This window comes from Trichosurus vulpecula, chromosome 3, assembly GCF_011100635.1.
Source record: "Trichosurus vulpecula isolate mTriVul1 chromosome 3, mTriVul1.pri, whole genome shotgun sequence".
NCBI classification, from domain to species: Eukaryota; Metazoa; Chordata; class Mammalia; order Diprotodontia; family Phalangeridae; genus Trichosurus; species Trichosurus vulpecula.
This window is the reverse complement of record NC_050575.1, coordinates 129,987,819-130,012,130: the sequence shown is the minus strand read 5'-3', so window position 1 is coordinate 130,012,130 and position 24,312 is coordinate 129,987,819. Positions and strand designations below refer to the sequence as shown.

Sequence of the window (24,312 nt, the reverse complement as noted above, 5' to 3'; positions counted from 1 at the left end):
CCATTTGCCTCAGTTTCTTTATCTGTAAAATGTAAACAGGAAATGGCAAACCACTTAAGTATCCTTGCTAAGAAAACCTCAAATGGGATCACAGTGAACTGGTTACAACTGAAATGATTGAACAACAAAAAGGAGACAACCATACTTAGACTACTTATGTCCCTGGGGTATTGTAAAGAAAGCACTGTGAAACTGTCACTGTTATTACTGAGATGAGATAGTATAAGATGTGGGATTCCACAGGCCCAGACCAGAGTACTCTGCCACTTCTTAGCCAGATGACTTTGGCTAAATCAGTTAACTTTTGTCTTGGTCTCATTTGTGAAATGCATGCAATAACTCATAGGCTTATCCCAAATAAAGCACTTTGTAAATTGTAAAATGCTACAGAAATATGAGCTATCAGTATTGTTACTGTCTTTACTGCTCACATGGCACTTGTTACAGACTGCCTTGTATTGTGGTTATTGGGTTCATTTACTTTTCTTATCTTTCTTCTTAGACTCGTAAGCTTCTGGATTGCAGGGGCTTTCTATATCTTTGTATCCATCATGAAGTACTTTCACATTGTAGGTACTCAGTCATTTATTCAATAGCTGAATAAAATACTATAAACTACTATGAGTGATTCTGAATAATATAGTGAGAAAGACAGTTCTGAAGGACTTATGATGGAAAATGCTATCCATTTCCAGACAAAGAACTGATGGGGTCTGAATGTAAATCAAAGCATACTTTTTCTATTTTCTTTATTTTTCTTCCTGTTGTTTTGGTCTGTGCTTTCTTTTGCAACATGGCTAATATGGAAATAATATTGTGCATGACTTCACATCTATAATCTATATCAAATTGCTTGTCTTCTCAAGGTCAGAGAGGGGAGTGAGGGAAAGGATTTGGAACTCAAAGTTTTAATTGAACAGATGTTTAAAAAATATTAAGAAGTATAAAGTACTATAAATTAAAAACTGTTTCTGTAATTTTTTCCTCCTTTTCAGCATCAACGTTTTTGTCTACCAACTAAAGAGGGATTTATGGCTAATAATTAGTTCTTATTGATCAGAAGCAAAACTTTTACCCCCTCTTTCTTTCTAAGTCTGCTTTCTAGGTTTTCAGGCCTTTATTTGCATTCCCCAGTTACCCAACCTTATTTAATGTCTATTTGTTCCCCTCCAGTGACAACGTCAGTGCTTATTGTCTCCACATTGCTGAGGACGACGGTGAGGTTGACACAGACTTCCCTCCCCTGGATTCCAATGAGCCCATTCATAAATTTGGCTTTAGCACTTTGGCCTTGGTTGAGAAGTATTCATCTCCTGGTCTTGCAGCCAAACAGTCACTCTTTGTTCGAATGTGAGTATTTACCCAGATTTTAACTTTAGCATTGTGCCCTACTCTGTGTTTTCTACTATTTTAACCATATCTTATAGAACTGCAGTTTGCAGATACCTATTATTTGATAATTAAAACTCCAAACATATGTGATCACAGTTAGAAATAAATCACTTAGGTGATGTTGCATCTCCTACAACTAGACTCATAGAGTATCAAAACTGGAAGAGACTGTAGAAATACAGTTTGAGAACACAGAATATTAAAGCTTGAAGAGAGTTATGTGCAGCATATTAAATTGAAGGGAGTCTTTAACACATAGACCTGAAAGAGGATCTTAGAGGTCATTTAGTCTCATTTTGCAAATGCAGAATTATTTGTCAAGAGTAAAGTGATTTTCTCAAGGTCATAGAGCTAGTTAGTTATAGAACTGGTATTTAAAGCCAAGTCCCCTGACTCCCAGTCCAGAGTACTTTCTTTTATACCAAGACAGAAATGGAATGTTTGCATTAGCAAACTGTGGAATTTTGGATCTAAACCACTTACTATAGAAAATAGACTGTTGGCAGCATTTGGCTAACCTTGTTCTATTTAAATTCTGTGAAGTGAGAATTCTGAGTTTCCTTCTTTTTAAGTTTAGCCCATTCTGTGCTTTTTAGCCATTTTCTCTTGTGAGTTTAAATATTTTTTTAAAAATCTAGTTAAACCTAAATTTGGTTGTTCCTGTTGATTGCCTTCTGTCAAAGAGTAGTCTATAAATTCCCAATCACTGTTCTTAGTTTTGTAACTAATCCATTTCTTAGCCTTCATTCTTGAAGAGTATACCCATGGGAACAGTAGCGATCCTTTTGGTAATCCCTACTGTTAGTAACCAATGATGTTTAATAATCTACTGGCGAGACTACAGATTTGTTCATTTATTGGTTTGGTGTTTTTTTTTTTTAAATAAGTTTTCTTTACTTTTAAAATATTAACTGTGTCTAAGACATTTATTAAAATCATTCTTAGTACTGAATTCTGTTATATGATTGTTTTGGGTCTTCTGCACTAATTCATGGAATTCTTAGAAAATATCTCTAACTCTAGAATCATTGATTGTGAGGGTTGTAGAACAGGGCTGTCCAAAATGCGGCCCACAGTGCAATTTATGCGGCCTGCCTACAAGCATAGAAATTTACATAAATGCCTTAGTAAACAAAGCCGAGCTACTGCAGAGCTCTCACTAAAATGGCAAATCAAAATATATTGTCTATTGTTTCAATAAAAACCTAAGGTTGGACAGCCCTGGTGTAGAACATAGAATGTGTAAGAGAACATCTAGTACAATCTGCACATTTTTTACATGGTCCTAGAATTCAGTTTAGAAAAACCAACTGCTTCCACCCATGCCTGACAAAGAAACCCCTTTACAGTATGTATACCTGACAAGTGGTTCTTTTGCCTTTACCTCCTGCAACATCCCGTTACACTTTTTCATGGAGCCAGTTCTACTTTTGCAGATAAAGAAAACATAGTTCAAGAGTCCTTAACTTTCTCTCCACTACAGAAGGGAGCCTACTCTTTGCCACAAGAAAAGATCTTCGGTAAACAAGCATTTATTGAGTATGTACTCTTTTTTTTTTTTTTTGGATTGTCTATTCTTTTTTTTTTTTAGATTTTTTTATTTGATTTTTTTTTTTTAGCATTGATTTCCACAAGATTTTGAGCTACAAATTTTCTCCCCATTTCTACCCTCTCCCCACTCCAAGATGGCATGCCCCGTTCCCCAGTCAGCCCTCCCTTCTATTCCCACCCCCCCTTTCCTTTTCCCCTTACTTTCTTGTATGACAAGATAGATTTCTATGCCCCATTGCCTGTATATCTTATTTTCCTGTTGCATGCAAAAACAACCTTTTTTGGGGGGGAGCATCTGCTTTTAAAATTTTGAGTTCCAAATTCTCTCCTCTCCTCTCTCCCCACCCACTCTCCCTAAGAAGGCAAGCAGTTCAACACAGGCCACACATGTGTCATTATGCAAAACACTGCCATAAATAGTCATGTTCTGAAAGACTAACTATATTTCCCTCCCTCCTATCCTGTCCCCCTTTATTAAATTTTCTCCCTTGACCCTGTCCCTTTTCAAAAGTGTTTGTTTTTGTTTACTTCTTCCCCATATCTGCCCTCCCTTCTATTGTCCCCCTTTTTTATCCCCTTCCCCCTACTTTCATGGGGGGTAAGTTACCCAGTTGAGCATGTATGGTATTCCCTCCTCAAGTCAAATCCGATGAGAGCAAGATTCACTCATTCCCCCTTGCCTGCTCCCTCTTCCCTTCCAACAGAACTGATTTTTCTTGCCATTTTTATGTGAGATAATTTACCCCATTCTATCTCTCCCTTTCTCCCTCTCTCAATATATTCCTCTCTCATCCCTTAATTTGATTTTATTTTTTTAGATATCATTCCTTCATATTCAGCTCACCCTGTGCCCTCTGTGTGTGTGTGTGTACGTATATACATACATATATCTATATATCTATGCATATATATATATATGTATATTCCCTTCATCTACCCTAATACTGAGGTCTCATGAATTACACACATCATCTTTCCATGTAGGAATGTAAACAAAACAGTTCAACTTTAGTAAGTCCCTTATGATTTCTCTTTCTTGTTTACCTTTTCATGCTTCTCTTGATTCTTGTGTTTGAAAGTCAAATTTTCTGTTCAGCTCTGGTCTTTTCACTGAGAAAGCTTGAAAGCCCTCTATTTTATCAAAAGTCAGTATTTTGCCTTGGAGCATTATACTCAGTTTTGCTGAGTAGGTGATTCTTGGTTTTAATCCTAGCTCCTGACCTCTGGAATATCATGTTCCAAGCCCTTTGATCCCTTAATGTTGAAGCTGCTAGATCTTGTGTTATCCTCATTGTATTTCCACAATACTCAAATTGTTTATTTCTGGCCGCTTGCAGTATTTTCTCCTTGATCTGGGATTTGGCGATAATATTCCTAGGAGTTTTCTTTCTGGGATCTTTTTCAAGAAGTGATTGGTGGATTCTTTCAATTTCTATTTTACCCTCTGGCTCTAGAATATCAGGGCAGTTCTCCTTGATAATTTCTTGAAAGATGATATCTAGGCCCTTTTTTTGATTATGACTTTCAGGTAGTTCACTGATTTTTAAATTATCTCTCCTGGATCTGTTTTCCAGGTCAGTGGTTTTTCCTATGAGATATTTCACATTGTCTTCCATTTTTTCATTCCTTTGGTTATGTTTTATAATATCTTGATTTCTCATCAAGTCACTAGCTTCCACTTGTTCCAATATAATTTGTAAGGTAGTATTTTCTTTTGGACCTCTTTTTCCATTTGGCTAATTCTGTCTTTTAAGGCATTCTTCTCCTCATTGGCTTTTTGAAGCTCTTTTGCCATTTGAGTTAGTCTATTTTTTAAGGTGTTATTTTTTTCAGTATTTTTTTGGGTCTCCTTTAGCAAGTCATTCACTTGTTTTTCATGGTTTTCTTGCATCCTTCTAATTTCTCTTCCCAATTTTTCCTCTACTTCTCTTACTTGCTTTTCCAAATCCTTTTTGAGCTCTTCCATGGCCTGAGACCAGTTCATGTTTTTCTTGGAGGCTTTTGATGTAGGCTTTTTGACTTTGTTGACTTCTTCTGGCTGAATGTTTTGGTCTTCTTTGTCACCAAAAAAAAAGATTCTAAAGTCTGATTCTGAATCTGGATCTGTTTTCACTGCCTCTTCATGTTCCCAGCCAACTACTTGACCCTTGAGCTTTTTGTTGGGGTATGACTGCATGTAGAATAGAGAGTACTTTGTCCCAAGCTTTAGGGGCCTTGTGCTGCTGTTTTCAGAGCTACTTCTACACAGCAAGCTCTGCCACAGCAGCTCTTCTCCTCCCCCAAGAACCGCCAACCCAGACTGCAACTCAGATCTAAGCAGGCTCTGCACTCCTGCTCTGACACCTCTTAATTCCTCCCACCAGGTGGGCCTGGGACTGGAAGCAACTGCAGCTGGAAGCAGCCCCAGAGCTGCACCACTTCCACGTCCCCGGGGAGGTTCCCGAACTGGACACTCCTTTCACTCTGTGCCAGCAGTTTTTCCCACTAACCTTCTCTGTTGTCTTTGGTGTTTGTGGGTTGAGAAGTCCGGTACCTGCTATAGCTCAATGATTCAGGGCTCTGTGACCTGTACTGCCGGTCTCCTGGTCTGGTTGATCCTGGCGTGGCATACGCTTGGCTCTGCTCTGCTCACCTCCCAGCATAGTGCGATAGACCATTCCCAGTGACCATCCAGGCTGTCCTGGGCTGGAGCCCTGCTTCCCTCAGTTATTTCGTGGGTTCTACAGCTCTAGAATTTGTTCAGAGCCATTTTTATAGGTGTTTGGAGGGACCTGGGGGAGAGCTCAAGCAAGTCCCTGCTTTCCGGCCACCATCTTGGCTCTGCCCCAGCTTGATTATGTACTCTTGCCAGACACTGATAACTCCTAAGGACACAAAGAAAGCAAAAACAGCCTGTTCCCTCAAGGAGTGGCCTTTCTAATGGGGAGACGTGAAAATAACTAAGTACATATAGCTCTATACAGAGCGGGTCATTTACTATGAAGCTTCTTTTGTGTGCCAGGCACAAAGAAATTCCAGAAACAATCCCTGGTCACAAGGAACTCACAGGCTAATGGGGAAAACAACACACAAACAAATGACTGTATAAAGAAGATGTAGACAGGATAAATTAGGGCAATTTCAGAGGAAAGGCACTGAGATTAAGGGGGAGTAGGAAAGACTTCTTGCAGGAGGTAGGTCATTTGAAGGAAGCTGGGAGTCAGAGATGAGAAGGCAAAGTAGTCCAGGTATGAGGGGCAGCCTGTTAAAAAGCCAAGTTGGGACGTAAGAGTGTTATATGTAAAGAACAGCCGAGAGGTCCGTGTCACTGGATCACAGAGTATGTGAAAAGGAGTAACGCATAAAAAACTGGAAAAGGTAGGGGAAGGAGGGAGGGCACAAGTTGTGAAGGGCTTTGAATTCCAATCTGAATTTTATATTTGATCCTTTGGGCGGTAGGGAGCCACTGGAGTAACAAGTAATTAATGAGTAAGGAGGTCATGTGGTTAGGAACTTCATTTTGACTGGAGGATGGACTGGAGGAGGAAGAGACTAATGGCAAGGAGACCAAGCAGCCTGCTGTTGTAACGGTCTAGGTATGAGGTGAGAAGTCCCTAGGCTAGTGGCAGCGTCAGAAGAGAGAAGACATATATGAGAGATGTTGTTAAGGTCCAATCAATGGACTAGGCAACAATGGTTATGAAGGGTGTTGAGAGAGAGAGAAAGGAACTAAGGATGACACCTAGTTTTTGAGCCTAGCCTCATCTAGATGAAGAACCAACAGAGTAGACTGAAAAAAAGTGGTCATATTGATAGGAGAACCAAGAGAGAAGGATCACAAAAATATTATTAATGCATGAACCTCAAAGGAAGATAGGTTACTGAGTGGTGGTGGTAGAGGGAGAGCCTGAAGGACCCCACCATGAGTAAAAGCACGACCAGTGCTGGAAAGGGTAGCCAGGAGAGCTGGGTCATGAGGAGGGAACCAGACCTCAGTGAGTACAAGAAGATGGAGGAAGGAAGAAATAAAAATGTTTAAGAGTTTAAGCTGAAAGCAAGTCTGTTACCTGTTGAGCAGGCATTGCAGAAAGCACAGTGAAGGAGTTGGGTAGCTTTAGAATGAAAAATGGTGGGCTGGGTTTGAAGGGGTTTGGGAATAAAGGATTGGAGGATTGGTCAGTGGGAGATAGAGAATGAAGTTTCAACAACAGCAACTTGAGATTGAAAATCATTGGGTTGGGGTAGGTATGCTGGTGCAGAAGTATATTCATCATTGAGAAATGAGTTCAGGGGTGTTATCATTGTCCATAGGGGTTCCCTCTCAGGTGAAGTTGTCTCAGATTTTTGGGCAGCTGTGTGTAACTGGATGCCTTAGGTATAATGGGAGAGAGTAGGGAAAACCCTATAGAGCTGTAAGTGGCCAGAGAGGGTGTTAGGAGCTTGATGGAATGGCACAGGCAAGGTAAGCCCTAAGGTAGCTTTAGAGTTGATGGAAGGTAATGCCAGAGTGGAAGATACTAGTAGCTATGGAAAACAAAAAAGCCTTCTTGAAGTATAGGTGAGATTCAAACTGTTTCTGGAAGGAAGCCAAAGAAATTAAGAGATGAAGGTTAGGAGAGAGTATATTCCATGAGAGAGGGAGGACACAGACATTGTGAGGGAATGAAATCAGGAGATGGAGTGTCATGTTCAGGGACCGTAATGAGGAATGAGTCCAGAGTAGTTAGTTCATAGAGTGCATGGAAGACAGGAAAGTCAGGAATGAAACAGCCTGCCTCAAGACATGTACATATATATGTGTGTATATTTGTGTATTCACACACAGTTATCTATGTACAAATACATTCATACAAATAAGGATAAAGTACAGGCTTATTTCCGTAGATATTACTCAGGTTCGGCAATTCCCTTCCTGTGTGTGTTCTCAATTTTGAAGTCTTTATAACCAGCAAGTCCCTGTTTACTATCCTCTTCCTCAAAATCTAGATAATACTCAAAGCTCCCATTCAAATTCTTTCATTTAGCACACATTTACTATTTACTATGTAAGAGGCTCTGTGAGAGACAAAGATTGTATATATCACACCTAGAGCTCTGGTCATGGAGTTAGGGAACCGGGTTTTGAATTCTATCTCTGATACTAAATTAGCCTTGGACGAATTGCTTAACCTCTCAGAGCCTCAGTTGCCTCATTTGTAAAATGAGGATAATGATAATTGTACTTAACTATCTTACAGAATTGCAAGAAAGTTGCTTTCTTTCACAAACCTTAAAAGTACTAAAGAAACTTGAGCTGCTGTTGCATATATATAATAAGTCATAGCCCCCTACCTTAAGGAATCTGCAATCTAGCAGGGTCAGGGAAGATGTATGTAAAGATAAGTATAATGAAACTTAGAATGTGATAAGTCTATATGAGTAGTGTAAATTATGAGTTTTAATGAGAGAAGAATCACTTTCATCTCTGGCGATTCATTCAACAAGCATTTATTAAGCACTTTATTGCATGTTAGATGTTGAGGATACAAAGACAGACTGAAAAAAAAAGTTTCTACTGTCAAGGAATTTAACATTTTATTGGGCGGGGGGGCCAAGCCAAGATGGCGGCTGGAAAGCAGGGACTTGCCCGAGCTCCCAGCCAAGTCCCTCCAAAAACCTATGAAGAATGGCTCTGAACAAATTCTAGAACTGCAGAACCCACAAAATAGCAGAGGGAAGCAGGGCTCCAGCCCAGGACAGCCTGGATGTTCACTGGGTGAGGTCTATCGCACACGGAGCTGGGTGCAGGAGGGGAGCAGAGCCCAGTGTGGGCTGCATGGACCAACCAGACCGGGAGCTGGGCAGAGTGGGCCCTAGTGCCCTGAATCAGTGAGCTCTGAGACAACTTCACCTGAGAGGGAACCCCTATGGACAATGATAACACCCCTGAACTCATTTCTCAATGATGAATATACTTCTGACAGACACCAAAGACAACAGAGAAGGTTAGTGGGAAAAGCTGCAGGGAGTGGAAGGAGTTTGTGGTTCAGCCACCGCCCCAGGGGCAGAGGAGGTGGTGCAGCTACAGAACTATAGCTGCAGTTGCTTCTGGCCCCAGGCCCACCTGGTGGGAGGAATTAAGTGGCAGATCAGAGCAGGAGTGCAGAGCCTGCATAAGGTCTGAGTCCAGTCCAGGTTGGGGGTTCTTGGGGAAGGAGGAGTGCTGGTGTGGCAGAGCTGGCTGTAATAGCTCTGAAAATAACAGCGCATCCCCTCAAGCTTGGAACAAAGTACTCTTTACTCTACAACCAGTCATACCCTGATGAACATTTTATTGGGAAGATATAACATGTAAACCAAGAAGACTATACCTGAGAATTTGAGGGGAGAGAGTGCTCTGGAAGGGCTTCCCATGGGCCGTGGTACCTGACTTGACTCTCAAAGCTTAGTTCTGCAGCTGAAGCTTCCCTGCCCCTCCTCCTGCTCCAGATATATATTATCTCCCCTGATTAGAACGTGAGCCCTTTGAGAGGAGGGTGGGAGATGGAATACTGAGTTTAGAGAAAAACAAGTAGGCAGAGAAAGCTTCATGCAGGAGTAGCTATTTGAGGTGGGCTTCAAAGGAAGAGGAGTTGTTCATTTATTTCAATCATGTCCGACCCTATGTGACCCCATTTGGGGATTTTCTCGGCAGAGATACTGGAGTGGTTTGTCGTTTCCTTCTCCATCTCATCTTACAAATGAGGAAACTGAGACAAACAAGGGTAAGAGGCTTGTCCAGGGTCACACAGCAAGTAAGTGTCATGAGGCTGGATTTGGACAAAGGAAGACAGGTCTTCCTCTCTTCAGGTCCAGCACACTAACCACTGTACCACCTAGCTACCCAGTCAAGAGTAGGAAGTCAAAATGCATCAGATCCTTGACGTTTATTCCTGGCATACATGCTCCAAAGGTCTGTCACATAGGGATGTCATATGGCTTTTAAATATGGAAGGAGAAGGAAGGAGTGGCATATGTGGTCCCTGGGAAGGAGCATTGGATTTAGAGTCAAAGGACCTGGCTTCAGATCATGGCTGCTGTTTCCCACCTGTGTACAAGTTTGTTGACCTTTCGGTCCCTTTTGGTGAGGTATTAGACTAGATGTTTGAAGTCACATTGAACTCTAAACCTATGATCCTGTGAGTCTTCTTTGCTTTACCTTTCTTGTCTGCTGCCATTATATGTTTGATTTTCAGTTAATTTTTAGTTGTTTTGCATCCAGAATTGTTGCCAAATTTTTCATGACCCCATATGGGGTCATGACCCACAGTGTATATGTTTTAACAACCGAGCTAGCAGCTTCGATGGGGGCGTAAGATCCCTCCCCTGCTGCCGGGACCCAGGGGGCTGCCGGGAAAGCACAGGTTCTTTTTATCTGCTTAAACAAGGACAGCACGGTGAAGGGGTTGACCAGCTTACTTTAATCCAGCTTTCAGTTAGCATTCAATTAGTTCAGGGGAGCATACAGACGAGCATCAAGAGACAGACCAAATACAGATTCATTGACTTACTTCAGGGGAAAAAACCAGCACCCTGAGGTTCAAAACATTCATTTAGTCTGGGGGAAAACAAACCAGCACCCCCAACCTCGAAACCAAAATACAAACAAATTACAAATATCAACAGACAGACCCAATACAATTCATAGTTACCAACATCTGGGCTCGCCCGAGAGCAAGGGCTGGCCCAGAGTCACGCTCCCCGCTTGCTCCCACACCAACCGGAAAAGGAAAGAGAGAGCTTCAAGCTGTCCCCTCCCCTCTTATAGAGTTTTTGACATCATCAAGTGCCGCCTGAATGACCAGGGCCGATTGGTTCTTGACTTGGCCCCTCCCCCTAGCGTAGACCAGGTTCTGGAGCTAACACCTCCCCTCAGCCAGCCCCATGACTCATCACACAGGAAGTTGTCTGCTTCCTGGCATGCTCTTTGGGCTTCCTGCCCCAGAAGAGCAAGCCACAGTATCCAGAGGCTCAATGAGGTAAGCTGAGTCATTCAAAGAAAACAAAGGCCAAGCCACAGTGTCCAGAGGCTCAATGAGGTAAGCTGAGTCATTCAAAGAAAACAAAGGCCATTCTGGTTACAACTGGCTAAAAATTTTTTTTTGCTTAGTGTTCAACCCTTGGTGATGTTCTTAATTTTTGAATATTAATACATAGAATGTTAGAGCTGGGAGGGCCCTTAAAGATCATTGAGTTTATCTCCCTCATTTTCTGCATGAGAGAACAATGGCCCAGAGAGACATCACTTGTCTATTGTCACAGAGCAAGTGGATGGCTGAGCCATCAGAACCCACATCTCTTGGCTTCTAGTCCAGTGTTCTTCTCCATTATATAGTGCTAACAAGTATCAACAATTAATAGCATGGGTACCTAGAGGTTTCCCACTGTACTCTGCCCTCACCACCATCAAATCTTCCCATGTAACAAAGTAAAAATTTAAATAAAACTGACTGAGAAAAGGACAAACTATTTCCAGTAGAGCACATTCTATTTCTTACCCATAGTTCCCTGCCTGTTTACTGAGAAGAAGGAAGTCTGTTTCATTACTTTTACTTTGGCACCAAAGTCTGAAACCTGACACCTTTTAGCATTGTTTTCTTTTATATTATTTTAGTCCTATATGTTGTTCACTTTGTTCTTTTTGCTTAATTCTGTGTCATTTCATATAGGTCTCCCCTTGTTTCTCCAAATTTCTCATATTTATCATTTCTTATGATCTATTAATAATATTCTAATGGAGTCATACACCACAGTTAATTTATACCTCGATTGATGGCTACCTCCTTTGTTTCTAGTTTTTTGCTACCACAAACCTTTCTTTGATCTCCTGTGTATATTCCTAGTGGAGGAATCACTAGGTCAGAAGGTATAAAGAGTTGGGTTAATTTTCTCATATAATTCTAAATGGTTTCCAGAACTCACTAGTAGTGTATTACTTACAGTGCCTGTCTTCCCACAGCCCCTCCAACATTTAGTAATTCAGTCTTTTCTCACCTTGGCTAATTTGATGAGTCAAAGGTGAAGTTTTAATTTAGGTTTGTTTTAATTTGTTTTTTCTCTTTTGGACCATTTTTATATGGTTGCTGACAGTTTGCATTTCTTCATTTAACTCTGAGTCTTTTATATTTGTGTCATTTCTCTTTTTGTCTTACATATTAAGGCCCTCATCAGCATTTTTTGGTGCAAAGATTTTTCATATATCCCAACTGCATTGATTTTGTTTAAGTAAATACTTTAATTTTACATAACTATGATTGCATATTTTATCTTTTATGATCACCTTTGTATCCCTTATATAGTTGGGAATTCTCTCTGTGACCGTAGTTGTGAAAGTTACTTCCTTCCATTCTACTCTTAATTTTTTTAAACTACAGCTCCTTGAGGGCAAAAATCAAAAATTGTTGTATTGCCCAGAGCATCTGAGTTGCACAGAGTAGGTGTCCAAATATTTGTTTAATGAGAAAATAAATATTCAGTGTCAGACAGATTGCTCCCAGGGATCTAGGTAAAATTTTTTCTAATAGGGAAATTTTTCTTTGTATCTGCCAGCCCTCTTGCTGAATCTTTCTCTCAGTTTACACCTTCTGTCCCCTGCCTGTGGGTACCCATTACCTTTTTGCTGATCACTGGTTTGTCAGAGCCCTCCTTTCCCTTAAAGACCATTCCAGAATTTCCTCTCCTTCACCATCACAGTCCAAACTTCCATCCTTGACTCCCCGGGATATTCAGATGGGAGTTGTTCTGATAACCATAAATTAGAATAAAAACTAAGAATGAAACATAAATGAGAATGTAACCCTCACAGGCTATTACATTATAAAAATTAAAAATATTTAGCCCAAATGAATTCTGATGGGAAGATTGAAAGCGGGATTTTTTTTTTTGAACCAGGGAGGCCTTCAGGTATTTATGTCCTATTCTAGTTTTATTTCTTCTAGATTGATCCTTAAAGTTTAGAAGAGCCTTAGAGGTCAACTAATCCAACCCCTTCATTTTAGAGATGAGGAATATGAGATTTAAGGAGTAGAAATTATTTGCAAAGTATCACACAGTGTGTTAGTTCCTGCACCAAGACCAAAACTCACTGACCCTGATTTTTACTCCAAGGCTTTTGCTGTCATTACACAGCTGTGCTAGAACTTACAGGCTGTGGAACAGGTTTCATGGCTGTACAGCTCTACTTCCAAGCTGCTATTTGGTATTACTGTAAATAAACAAAGTGAAGTTAAGACTGCAATCTGTATTCTCTGATTTTCCTTGAAGGCACAGAACTCATTCTGGCTCTATTTCAAGAGACAGACATTCCAGAGGGCAAAACACATGTGTTTAGTTAGTCTGACCTTTGCAATTTTTGAAGCAACATAATTAATGCTTTCCTTCTTTATTATTTACTTCAGTATGTCTGTCACTTTAAATAGACACAAAGAAAAGTCCTTTCTTCTCTCTAGACAGCAACGATTGCCAAAACGGAAATCAAGTCAGATTCCCAAACATTCAATCATCCAGACTGCATATGTTCCATTTCTATGAATGAGGACAATCTGGACAGTGGAAATGTTTGTTAATATAACAGAATGAAAAGGAACAACATACAGTTGGTTCTCTGAGACAGAAGCAAATAATAAATAACTCCATTAATTTAGACCCACATTGATAGTCTGAACTTGATTTTGTTTGGTCATTTTCCATTTCTTCTCATCAAGGTGCTTTCAAAGCTCCCAATATATAAAGCCAGATAAGAGTAGAGCTCATTCATTACACTCACTAGAGTTAGGCCAATCAGAGAATGCCTGACTATTTAGCCTACTTAGATCAGCACTGCTTAGACCTAGCCTGGTTTCCCTACGAATTTAGAGCTGGAAAGAGCCTCAGACATCATTGACTCCAACACCCTCATTTGACAGAGGAGGAAACTGAGACCTTGTCGTTGTGATCTGCTCAAAGACACGGAGGTCATAACTAATAGAGCCAAGTTTTAAGCCCACATCCTTTAATTTCAACTGTGTGGTTCTTTTTCATTATACAGTGCTGCTGCTTCTCAGTATAATACTGCATATTCTTGCCTAATGTTTCATAGAAGTAATGTTTAAGAAAAAATTCAAAGCCTTCTAGCCATATTCAAAACGTAAATGTCCCCAGATACAAATGATGGTCTCTGCACTTCTTTTATAGGCCACCCACCTCACATATCACTCTTTTAGGAAGACACCTCATTCATATTTCCTTTTTAGTCTTTATTCTTAATTGTTTTTTTCTGATTTACTATTATCAGAACAGTCCATAGCTGGTTATCCCAGAGAGTCAAGGGATGGGAGTTATGATTGGCATAGTGAAGATTCTGCTGTTTTGGTTTTTGTGTATCCCCATTGCCTAGCATAAACCTAGCTTGATAAATGCTTGCTGCATTGAGTTAGTCAGGAAGGACCTTGCCCCTAGAGAGGAGAGTATTTTTTTTTCACTTTTCTGATACAACTTTATTGAGTTTATCATAGTTTTGTATCTGTATCTCTTATCCCCCATCTAGACTACAGGCTCTATGAAGGCACAGAACAGGGCCTTCGAGTCAGCTGGAATGGTCTTTAGGGTGTAGTGGCAAAGTAGATGCTAATACCTCTTCTTTAATGTCATTTTCATTGATACAATCATACCAATTCCTGATCTTGAACTACTTTGACAGTGCCAAGGACTTTGGTGGCAAGAACTTTCTTTTCTGGATCTTCAGTACTGGGGCTGTAGTACCAGCAAGAGCAGTTACTCAGCTGCATCTCCACAAAGATTACTTTCCAAGGTGATGACTGAAGGCATTGGACTGGAAGCACTGATGTTCTGAAAGTTCTTGGGTTCATGATTCTGAGCTGTATCTGTCTGAATATAAGAGGACATGGTGGTCAAGGTTGTGATGATGATTTGACTTGCCTGGCACATGCTGCCTTCTTTCTCTCCCTCAGGGTAAAGCTGCTGCTTCAGCTGAGACTGGCTTGCCTGCTCTATGGGTGGCAGATGGGTTGACAGTGGATGGGGATAGCTGGCCCCTTCACAGAAGTTGTTTCTTCAAGTGATGATCATAGAACTGGTGGGCTTTGGGTTGCTGCCACTCTGAGGGCTCCTGTGCCTGTTTGCCTTTTGGTAGCATTTGGTCAGAAGTTGTTGCTGGTGGTAAGGAGGAAAGTAAGCCTTTTCTCCACAACGATTTTTCTCCTCAATGATGGCTACAAGAGCTCTGCTGGAAGCAGATTTGGTGATTTGGGGGAAGGCGGAGCAATGTTATTCCTCAGGCCTTTGAGTTTGGGGTCCTGGGCTATCTCCATTAGAATCTGAGACCAGATGGCAGTCAAGGTGATAGTGGCGATTTGCCTGGCACATGCTGCCACCTCTCTCAGACTTGCTGCTTTGGCAAGGCTGGCTTAGACATGAGTTTGATTGGCTATGGTATAGTTGGACATGTCCAACATGTCCAATAAACACTTTGTGATGCAGGACTGGAGCTAAAGAGAGAGAAGAGGGTTGAATGTGTAGTTTGGGGAGTCATCTACGTAGAAGTGATAGTTAAACCCTTGGGAACAGATGAAGTCACTGTGTGAGCCAGAAAGAAAAGGAGAATGCCCCCAGTGCAAAGTGCTGGAATGGTAAAGTAAGTCCACTTGGGCTCCACTCACAGTTCAGGCACCATGAGATGGATAGTGGAGCAGCAGAGGAGACGAAGCAGGAGTATTTGAACATGTGCTCCAGCCTTCTTACACCAGCCTTACATCTTTCCATTGCCATTTATGTCATTTGTAAATTTGATGCTTCCAAGATGTAGTTATATAGGTAAGCTGAAGATTATTGGTGTTCAAAAGATTGTCTTTTGTGGACGATTCTCTTGGGTTTATTCAAAGGGATGTATAGTTTCTCCAGTCACTTTTTTTCTATTCAGTTCTCGATGTAGCTCAGTGTACATCTGTACCACCTGTCCAAGACAGATGTCCTATTCCAGTGGCATGGCCATGCAACTGTATATCACAAACTGGGTAATTTGTGGTTTTCTTCTACTGTATGTTAATTGCACTCTCTGTAGACTTTGTTTACTTAGCTAGTTCTCTACCTGATGTTTCTCTTCATATAGTCTTGAATTTTCTGATCAACTAGGATCTACAAGTTTTGAAATAAACACGTAAGAATGAAAATTAAGTCTGCCTTACAAAAAATGTAACTGCCCCCAAATACCTCAGTAATTAATAAGAATTCATTGATTTAGTTTTTACCGATTCTTTGAAGTCCACCCTGATTGCCACTTCCATTAAGAAGCCTTTCTTGATCTCCCCAGTCAGTAATGATTCTCCCCCCACTTCACAACATTTTATTTGAACTTTTCTACTATAGTTATGTATTAGTGTATATAATAGTTATTGGATTATCGTGTAGGCAATTAGGCGGCACAGTGTCCAAACAGTTGTGCCTGGATTTAGGAAAAGCAGAGTTCAAATCCTGCCTCAAAACACTTACTAGCTGTATAACCCCAGGTAAGTCATTTAACCTCCTGTGTCCCAGTTTCCTCATCTGTAAAATGGATATAAGAGTAGTACCTACCTTATAGGGTTGTGAGATTTAACACATATGTAAGGCACTTTGCAAAACATGCTAGCGGTGAGTGTTCCCGTGAGCACTACACCCGCTCCAGAGAGTGGCATAAAATGCCTTCCTCTGCCCACTCTGGTCTTGAGTTCTTTGGGTGAGAATGGGAAAAAAAAAAACATGCTAGCTATATTTATTATATTAGCCTGTGAGCTCTTTGAGGCCAGGATGTCATATGTAAACTTTGTTTAGGCCCCAGTTCTGAGTGCAGAGTTCTATGCACAGTAGGTAGTTAATCATTGTTTTCTGAATTAAATTAAATTGAATTGAATAATAACAGTGATAATCAGGTGAACAAGGAAAAGGCTTTGAAAATTAGATTTGCTTTCATTTTATACAGCAACAAGTCTGGGAGGTGAGTCATGCAAATGAACTTTCCTCCCCTCTGGAGACCATTGTGTTTGACACAGCAGAACTTTCAGCCCCACTGGTCTCTGGGAACTCATGCTTTTTAACCTCAGGCTAAAAAATGTGGTCATCAGATCTGTACATCATAGTCATGGACTCATAGTAACGCTGGAAGGTACCTCAAAATGTTAACTGTTAAAACTGGGAAGTGACCTTAGAACACAGAATGTAAGAGCTGGAAGGAACCTTGGAGCATGGAATATTAAAATTTAGAATGATAAAACTGGAAAAGACCTTGGACTATAGAATATCTAACATATTATACATAAAACATAGAATCTCTATGGCAAGCGCCTCTTTCAGGTCTAACATTCTTTGTTCCAGTGGCCTTTCAGTTTCTTTCAAATCATCTATGATTTGGTGAGCTTTTCTTATGTTAAAATATATTTGTTTTAGTATGTATTTAAAATGTATTTCTTTTGGGTTTGTGTACCAGTTGGTCACATTTTACTGACTACATCTCATTTTGTTTTCCTCTGTTCTTCTTACTCTCCTCTCCACCCCCCTTTTCTCAGCTGGAGTCTCTCAGTTGCTGCTCTGTATGTGTCAGGCTAGTGACTTGTAATGTTTATTAATACAGTGTCACTCTTGCTGTTGAAAAAAAAAGTGATGTTTCTCAGAAGCTTGTGATAAAATGTGGCGTTTGATTTCAAGATCCTGCCTACACTGTATGTTGAATACATTCTCAGATGTTATGCAGTTCAGTGAGCTGACAGTTATGGAAACCCCGCCTGGGGACCCCATTTCAGCAGGACATATTTGAGCAGAAACAGTTTGCAAAACTTTACACACTTAAACTCCTGCCAAGGCAAACTGTTAGCCACTTGAGTTTGTTATAAATACCCAGTGGCAGTGGTTGGAAGTAGCCCATGGTGTGTTTTATATTCTGAACTGAATGTGAATGTCTTTGCGGTTCTATAGAGTAGTAAATAATTGAGTTTGATTAGGGAGAGGGACCTCATTATCCCCCACCTGTGCCCAGCTGGAAGGGGAGGGTCGAAATGAAGCCATTAGCTGTCTCTCTTACTGGCAACTCAAAGAGCTCAAATACATCTGTGTCTTATTTTCTTTTCTGGCACAATCAGTCGCGTGGGCTAAGCAGGCATGACCGAATTTGGCAAGTTTCAAGGACTCTGGCGAAGTTACCCAAGGAGAAGACGGAGGGCAGTCGTTTTGGCTTCTTACTGCCCATTAGTCTGGCAAGTTCTGTTTTTGGAAAATGTCCATTGTGAAAGGGCGTGCTTTATCCAATGTCAAACATCCCTTGTGAAGACAATGCACTTTGATCTATTTTTAAAACTTGTCAGGTCAAGTTAAACAAAATGTGGTATTCACACAAGTGTAAATTCTTTTTTCCCGTGGAGTTATTCCCAGAAGGCCTACTTTAAACAACCATAGGCTGTAATTATTACATGTAGTTCTCCCTCTCTCCTTAGACATTTCCGCTTTGTAGCTGAAGGGGCAATGTATGGAGTGTCACAGTAATCAGTAAGGGTTCAAGGTAATGGCTAGGGTTAGGAGGATATAGACATTAACCTAGACATAGTCATGGAAGCAGAAGCATGCAATATCAAGAATTCTCAACTTGGAGTCTGGAGACCTAAGTCTATGTCCCAGCTGGGCCACTCATCCTTAAGACCTTGAGTGAGTTGTTTCACCTTTCTCAGGCTTCTGTTTCATTAGTTGTAAAATGATGGGGTTAGTGTAGATCAGGTCCATTTAGGACTGACATTTCCTAACATTATGTATTATTTTTCATTTTCTATGACTCCATCTGTAAAACCAAAGCACAGTGAGGGAAAGCAACGTGCTCAGGATCATGCAGCAGTTTATTGGCAGATGTAGCCTTCTAGTACAATTCTTTGTCATTTTGTGCTTCACCTCTGTGCCTGCCATTGACCAGCTGAAGGGCTGATGGGTTTTTGCTTTTGGTGTTTTTGGTCTTCTGCCTTCTGTACTATATGATATGAGAATAACGTGTCTTACACCCACACCCTGGGCTTCTGATGACTAACATGTAACAGGCTTGAGAACCCTGAAACAAAAACCCATTTGCCACCTGGGGAGGATATATGTAATAGAAATCCATGGTTTCATTCAGATCCCTAGTTGTGTGTATCGCCATCATGGCACTGTAGAAATACCACGGGAGATTTAGGACAGAAGATGCAGGCTCAGACAATTAGTTCTGTCACTAGCCTTGGGCATGTCCCTTCTCTTTTCTGAACTTGATTTATTTTACCTGTAAAGTGGAGATGATAACACTTGTATTTCCTCCCTCAAAAGCAGTTATGAGGAATGTGGATCATAAACTAGTCAGCACTATAGACATATGAGATGATTAGGACAGTGATCAGTAATCTTTCACCAAAATCTTTTTTTAATACCTCTTCTTAACGCAAAGGTGATATTAATTTCATGAAGCTTATGCTAGAAGGACTGAAGCTCTTGCAAGTCCAGTCTGGGTGGAAAAGCTTTGAAAATGAACCTGGGAATGGACTGTGTGCATCGTCAGGTGAAGTACAGTGACTCTTGTGGCTAAAATGCTAGTTGCCAGGGGATGTATGTTGGGGGCCACAGGCACTCATGAAGATTTCTACTACCAAACAAAGGAAGCATGGTAATCTGTGTTTGAAGAGGACAGCCACAGAAATATACTTGCTGAGTACATTTAGAGTATAACTATTATTTTTTTTTTGCTTGCAAATATTTTTATTTAAATGCCATTTTTGAGGATGCTAGGTTTTAGATTTTATTGAAGGCAGCAACATCCATAGATTGCACATAGCCTTCAAAGGCAGTTATCCGTTCCTCTAGCATATCTGTCCCAACTTTATCATCTTCAACTACAGGTTGTATCCGAAGCTTCTTGATGACATATCCCACTGGAACTAGTTTAGAAGATCCCCAGACCAAGGAGTCTGCCTGAATGCTTATGACACATTCCTCTAATTTTGCCGTTATCTGTCTCATCATCCCAAGGTTTTACATCCAGTAAGATGAAGACTTGGCAACAATTGCAGGTTTTTTTTATTTCTTTGATTCATACTGAACAAGGCGTTCTTCTCTTAGTTTCTTTGCCTCTTCACTTTAGTCCTCTTCCTCAGACCCAAAGAGATCAATGTCATCATCATCTTTGCTATCTGTAGCTGCACTTCCAGTGGTATCTTCTACATCAGCAGGCCCATACTTGCCCAAAGCCTTCTTTATTCCTGGCAAGCTCGCCTTTTGCTTCTCATAGGACTTGACGTGGTTATACCAATGGAGCGTATGGTACGGGTTGGCAGGTGGGGGGCCCGAGACAGCTTCAAATACTGCCATGTCAGCCTGGGATGGCACAAACCCTTCAATGTAGCTCTTGTCCGCTAGGAAGTCATTGAGGTGTTGCAGGCCCGCAGGTGTCTTGAGATCTCCGAAGCCCATGGTGGTGGTGGTGGTGGGAGGGACCGGGAAGAGGAGGGAGCGGCAGCAGCGGCAGCGACGGAGGAACCGAGCGTGGGGTAGGGAAGCAGCGCAGCGTGTGAACACGCTAGCGCCGGCCGCCGACTGTAAAAAGGCAGCGTATAACTATTATTAACAATAACAACAACAATAATAATATTCCAGAATTATTACAATACTTCTGTTAATAAGTAGTTTAATTGCCTGGCTGCACCCTTCGTGAATACCAGTAACAACCTTTCCATACCTTAAAAGATGGTTTCTTGAGCTGTTGGGGGGAGGGGTCAGGGAATGCCTTATATATTAAAAACATGACTATGAATGATACCCCTAGTGCTTTTTGGTAGAGATGGAAACGAGGAGTACAGGGTCATTGATTTTGCTTATGCTTTTACTGGAACAAAGAAAAATCCTGAATGTGAATGGTTACAAGTACACACATGACCTGGGGCAGATCATTTCACCCCTAATGTATCGTGTACAAGGTATTTGATTCTGTGTGATAGGACACATGGTCACGTTCTGGCTCTGCCGCTCACTGGTATTGTGATCTTGATGAGTTAGTCTGCTTCCCTGGGCCACCATTTTGTCATCTGTACAGTGAGGCAGTTAGACTAGATCAAAGGTCCACAGCCCTCTATGGAGGCTGAGTATATTTCAGCAGGTCCAGGAACTTGGATGGGAAAAAATGTTTTTGTAACTATTTCAACATCATTGGGTTTTGTAATCCTGTCTATTTTATTTTATGCATTTAAAAACATTCTGAGAAGGGATTCACAGACTTCACAAAGTTGCCAAAGGAGTCCGTCCCCTCCAAATTAGGAACCCTAAGGCTGGATGATCTGTGTGTTCTGGTCAAACTCTGAATCTGTGGTCACAGTAAGCCTCTGTTTCTTCATCTGTGCAATGGGAATGAATAATTTTTATATAGCTTCCCTCACAAGTTTGTGAGAAAAATGGAAGAGGGAAACAAGGATTTATTAAGCACTTGCTATGTGCCAGGTATGATGCTAAATATAACCAAAAAGAAAGGTAGTCCCTGCCCTTAAGGGGAAAGATGACAACCTGAAGGGCGCTGAAGAGGAGGAACAGGGCCAAGCAGAGAAAGGAGGCCAGCTGGTTTTGGTCCCTCAGTGACATGGAGGCTTCAGGAGGAATTCCCCCATGGGAGAAGAGAGGCAGGATTTTCAGAGGGCTGTACCAGAGTGAGCAAGGGAAATTCTAGCATGAACAAACAGAATGGGGGGCATGGTTTTAAAGCCAAAAAAAAAAAAAATCAGGAAAAAAGCCAAGAGGGGAAAAGGAGCAAGGCCCAAAGCTGCCCTGGGAAAACTTTTGTTATAAATGAAGAAAGTAGTTTGTAAATCTTAAAGTGCATTATGAATATGAATAGATGTCATTATTTTTCCTTGTATGCTGCCATATATACTTATGGGATAGGGAAGACCCATGGTTTTCAAGGTACACTAGCAAAGTGAAGCTCTAGAAAGCCTTCACAAATTTAGGCCTTGAGCCTGGGCAGAAGGGCAGACAGACACTGCCTGTCATGTAAGGGCTAGCCTGGCTAAGTTGGGACAGGCTCGCCACCAGGTTATAGGAACTTGTGAAAACTACCTATTACAGTGTAAAGCAATTGAGGTACATGTCAGTGGAGGGAATACCCATTCTCAAAACATCATAGATCTGCAGAGTGTCCTCATCATTATTAGTATTAGCAGCATTAGTAGTGATACTTGCATAATTTCTTTAAGCAAAGTTTAGCGGTGGAAGCAGGATGCAATATACCTCCTCAGAGTGTAGCAATCTATCCCCAGTCACCAAAGTTTTTATCTCTCCATCTAGAGAAAAAGGAGCAAGGCCCAGAGCTGCCCTGGGAAAACTTATTAGGGCTGGTCGAGCATACTGTGCTCAGGACGGAGCCTTCTTCTCTCTTTGTGTAATGTTCATGTTTCTCCCGAAATGGAGCCCCAGAGTGAGATAGTACCCACTTCTCCAGCAGCATTCTGAGTGCTGAGCCTTTTACCTTTATGGTGGGTTTTTGTTCTCCTCTCATGAACCTTGCTCCCCTGGCTTCAGCGCAGAGGCTGTAAAGGAAGATGGAAAGCCAAGTTACCTCAGAATGATCACTATCATTAACATTCACGGGCGGTTCACTTATCATTCCTGACTATACAGACATGGCAGCGGCTCGGAAGCGTCCGCAGGTGTAGCACGATGATACATATTACATTGTGCCACAATGGATTTATGTATTCTGTAACAAAAGAAAAGTGTAATGAAAAAATACAGAAGGTGATCCTTTATTCCTCCACTGCACAATTTATCAGGAATGCCTGTGGATGATAAGTGCCCAGCATTTCCGGGGCTTTCTTTAACCTTGTCACCTAGGTAGGTTTTGGTAAAATGACAGAAAAAAAATAGAGATCAGTGATCTTCCTCTATTCAAAAGCTCACTTTAAAGGACCTTTTTAGTTGTGGAAATTTGAACTAAACAGAAGGTATCCTTCTTAGGGTCTTTACAAATAAGGATAAAGCTGTTGTCCCTTAAAATAATGTGATCTGCTAGATGCAACTAAGGCTAAGATGTTCATAATTTATATACTGTTTATTTATATACGGCCTCATAAGATTTAGAGCTGAAAAGCCCTTAGAGATCACCTCGTGTGCCCCCCTCATTTACAGATGAGGCAGTTGAGGGCCAAAGAAGGCAAATGACTCAACAGAGGTCACACAGCTGGGATGCAAACTTGTGTCTGCTGACTCCAAATTCAGTGGTCTTTCCACTAAACTACTCTGCCATACCATATATCTGCTTGAGGTAACAAAGGTCGCACCTCTCATCCTTCCTACGTGAATTGCCCCACTTCCTTTTCCAGTTACATATATCTTTACATAATTAATTATCTGAATTAAAGCTAACATGTTGTCCAGTTACAATGAGGATATATAGAATTAAAAATTCCTGGAATCAAGACCTTAGCAGTCAGCTATTCAAAATCTCATCTTAAGTATGAATTGCCTCCTGGCAAGGACTTATCCAGACTCTGCTCTATTACCTCTAGAGATTGGAAGCTCACTGCTTCCCAAGGAAGTCTGTTCCATTCTCAAGACACATAGGATCCTTATTGGAAATCTACCTCCCTGTAACTTCCTTTGATTTTTCCCACTTGTCTTTCAAGGTCATACAGATTAAATCCAGTCCTCCTTTTTCCTCACAGCTTTTCAACTATTCAGAGGCAGTAATCATATTCCTTTACTACCAAGACTTCTTTTCTCCAGGATAAACATTGCCCATTTCTTCAACTAATATTCATAGCATGATAGTGAGTCCTTTTACCATCCTGGTCAACTTCTTGACATGCTTCATCTTGGCCATCCTAAAATGTGGGGCCCAGAATAGGAGACTCCAGATGTAGTCTTCTGTTACAAAGGATAGCAGAATTGCTGTCCCCTACTTCATTCTGGATGCTAGCCTTCCACTCAAGGTGTGCAGTCCCCAGAACTGTCCCTAGAATGCTTCAGATCATTGGCGTCCATCTGCTTGTGCATTCAGAACACATCCCCAACCATATTGTTACAGATGGGAAACTTGCTAACTTATAAAAACAAAACCAAGCAATGAGGGCCTAGTAAGTTGAAACTCATATGATTGGCATTCCCTCCAAACACGTCCTGGCCCCATTCCAAAGCAAATATCCACAAGTTTATAAATGTGGAGGGCACTTTACATTTCAGTCCTCTTGCCAAAGTATCACTTACTGAAATGCTCACTAAATATAGGAAAACGAAGAGCTTTTCCTCATTTTGCTTTGATCAGTAAAATAAACTTTTAAAGATTGTTCTGGGATGGGCTCCAGCTTCTGAGGTAAAGAATGGCTGTGGCTCAGGCCTGATCTAGTAACAGAGCAT

General features: G+C 41.1%; 1 protein-coding gene and 1 pseudogene across 2 annotated transcripts in view; one reads left to right on the top strand and one right to left on the bottom strand.

Moving 5' to 3' along the window:
- Positions 1-24,312, top strand: part of MAPKAP1 (MAPK associated protein 1) — a 343,015-nt gene that overhangs the window by 188,162 nt on the left and 130,541 nt on the right. For both annotated transcript variants that reach the window (XM_036751105.1, XM_036751106.1), the window contains one exon: positions 1,174-1,350. In XM_036751105.1, the coding sequence (XP_036607000.1) occupies positions 1,174-1,350 (177 nt within the window). The remainder of the gene's footprint in view (positions 1-1,173; positions 1,351-24,312) is intronic.
- Positions 19,689-20,390, bottom strand: LOC118843457 (annotated as a pseudogene).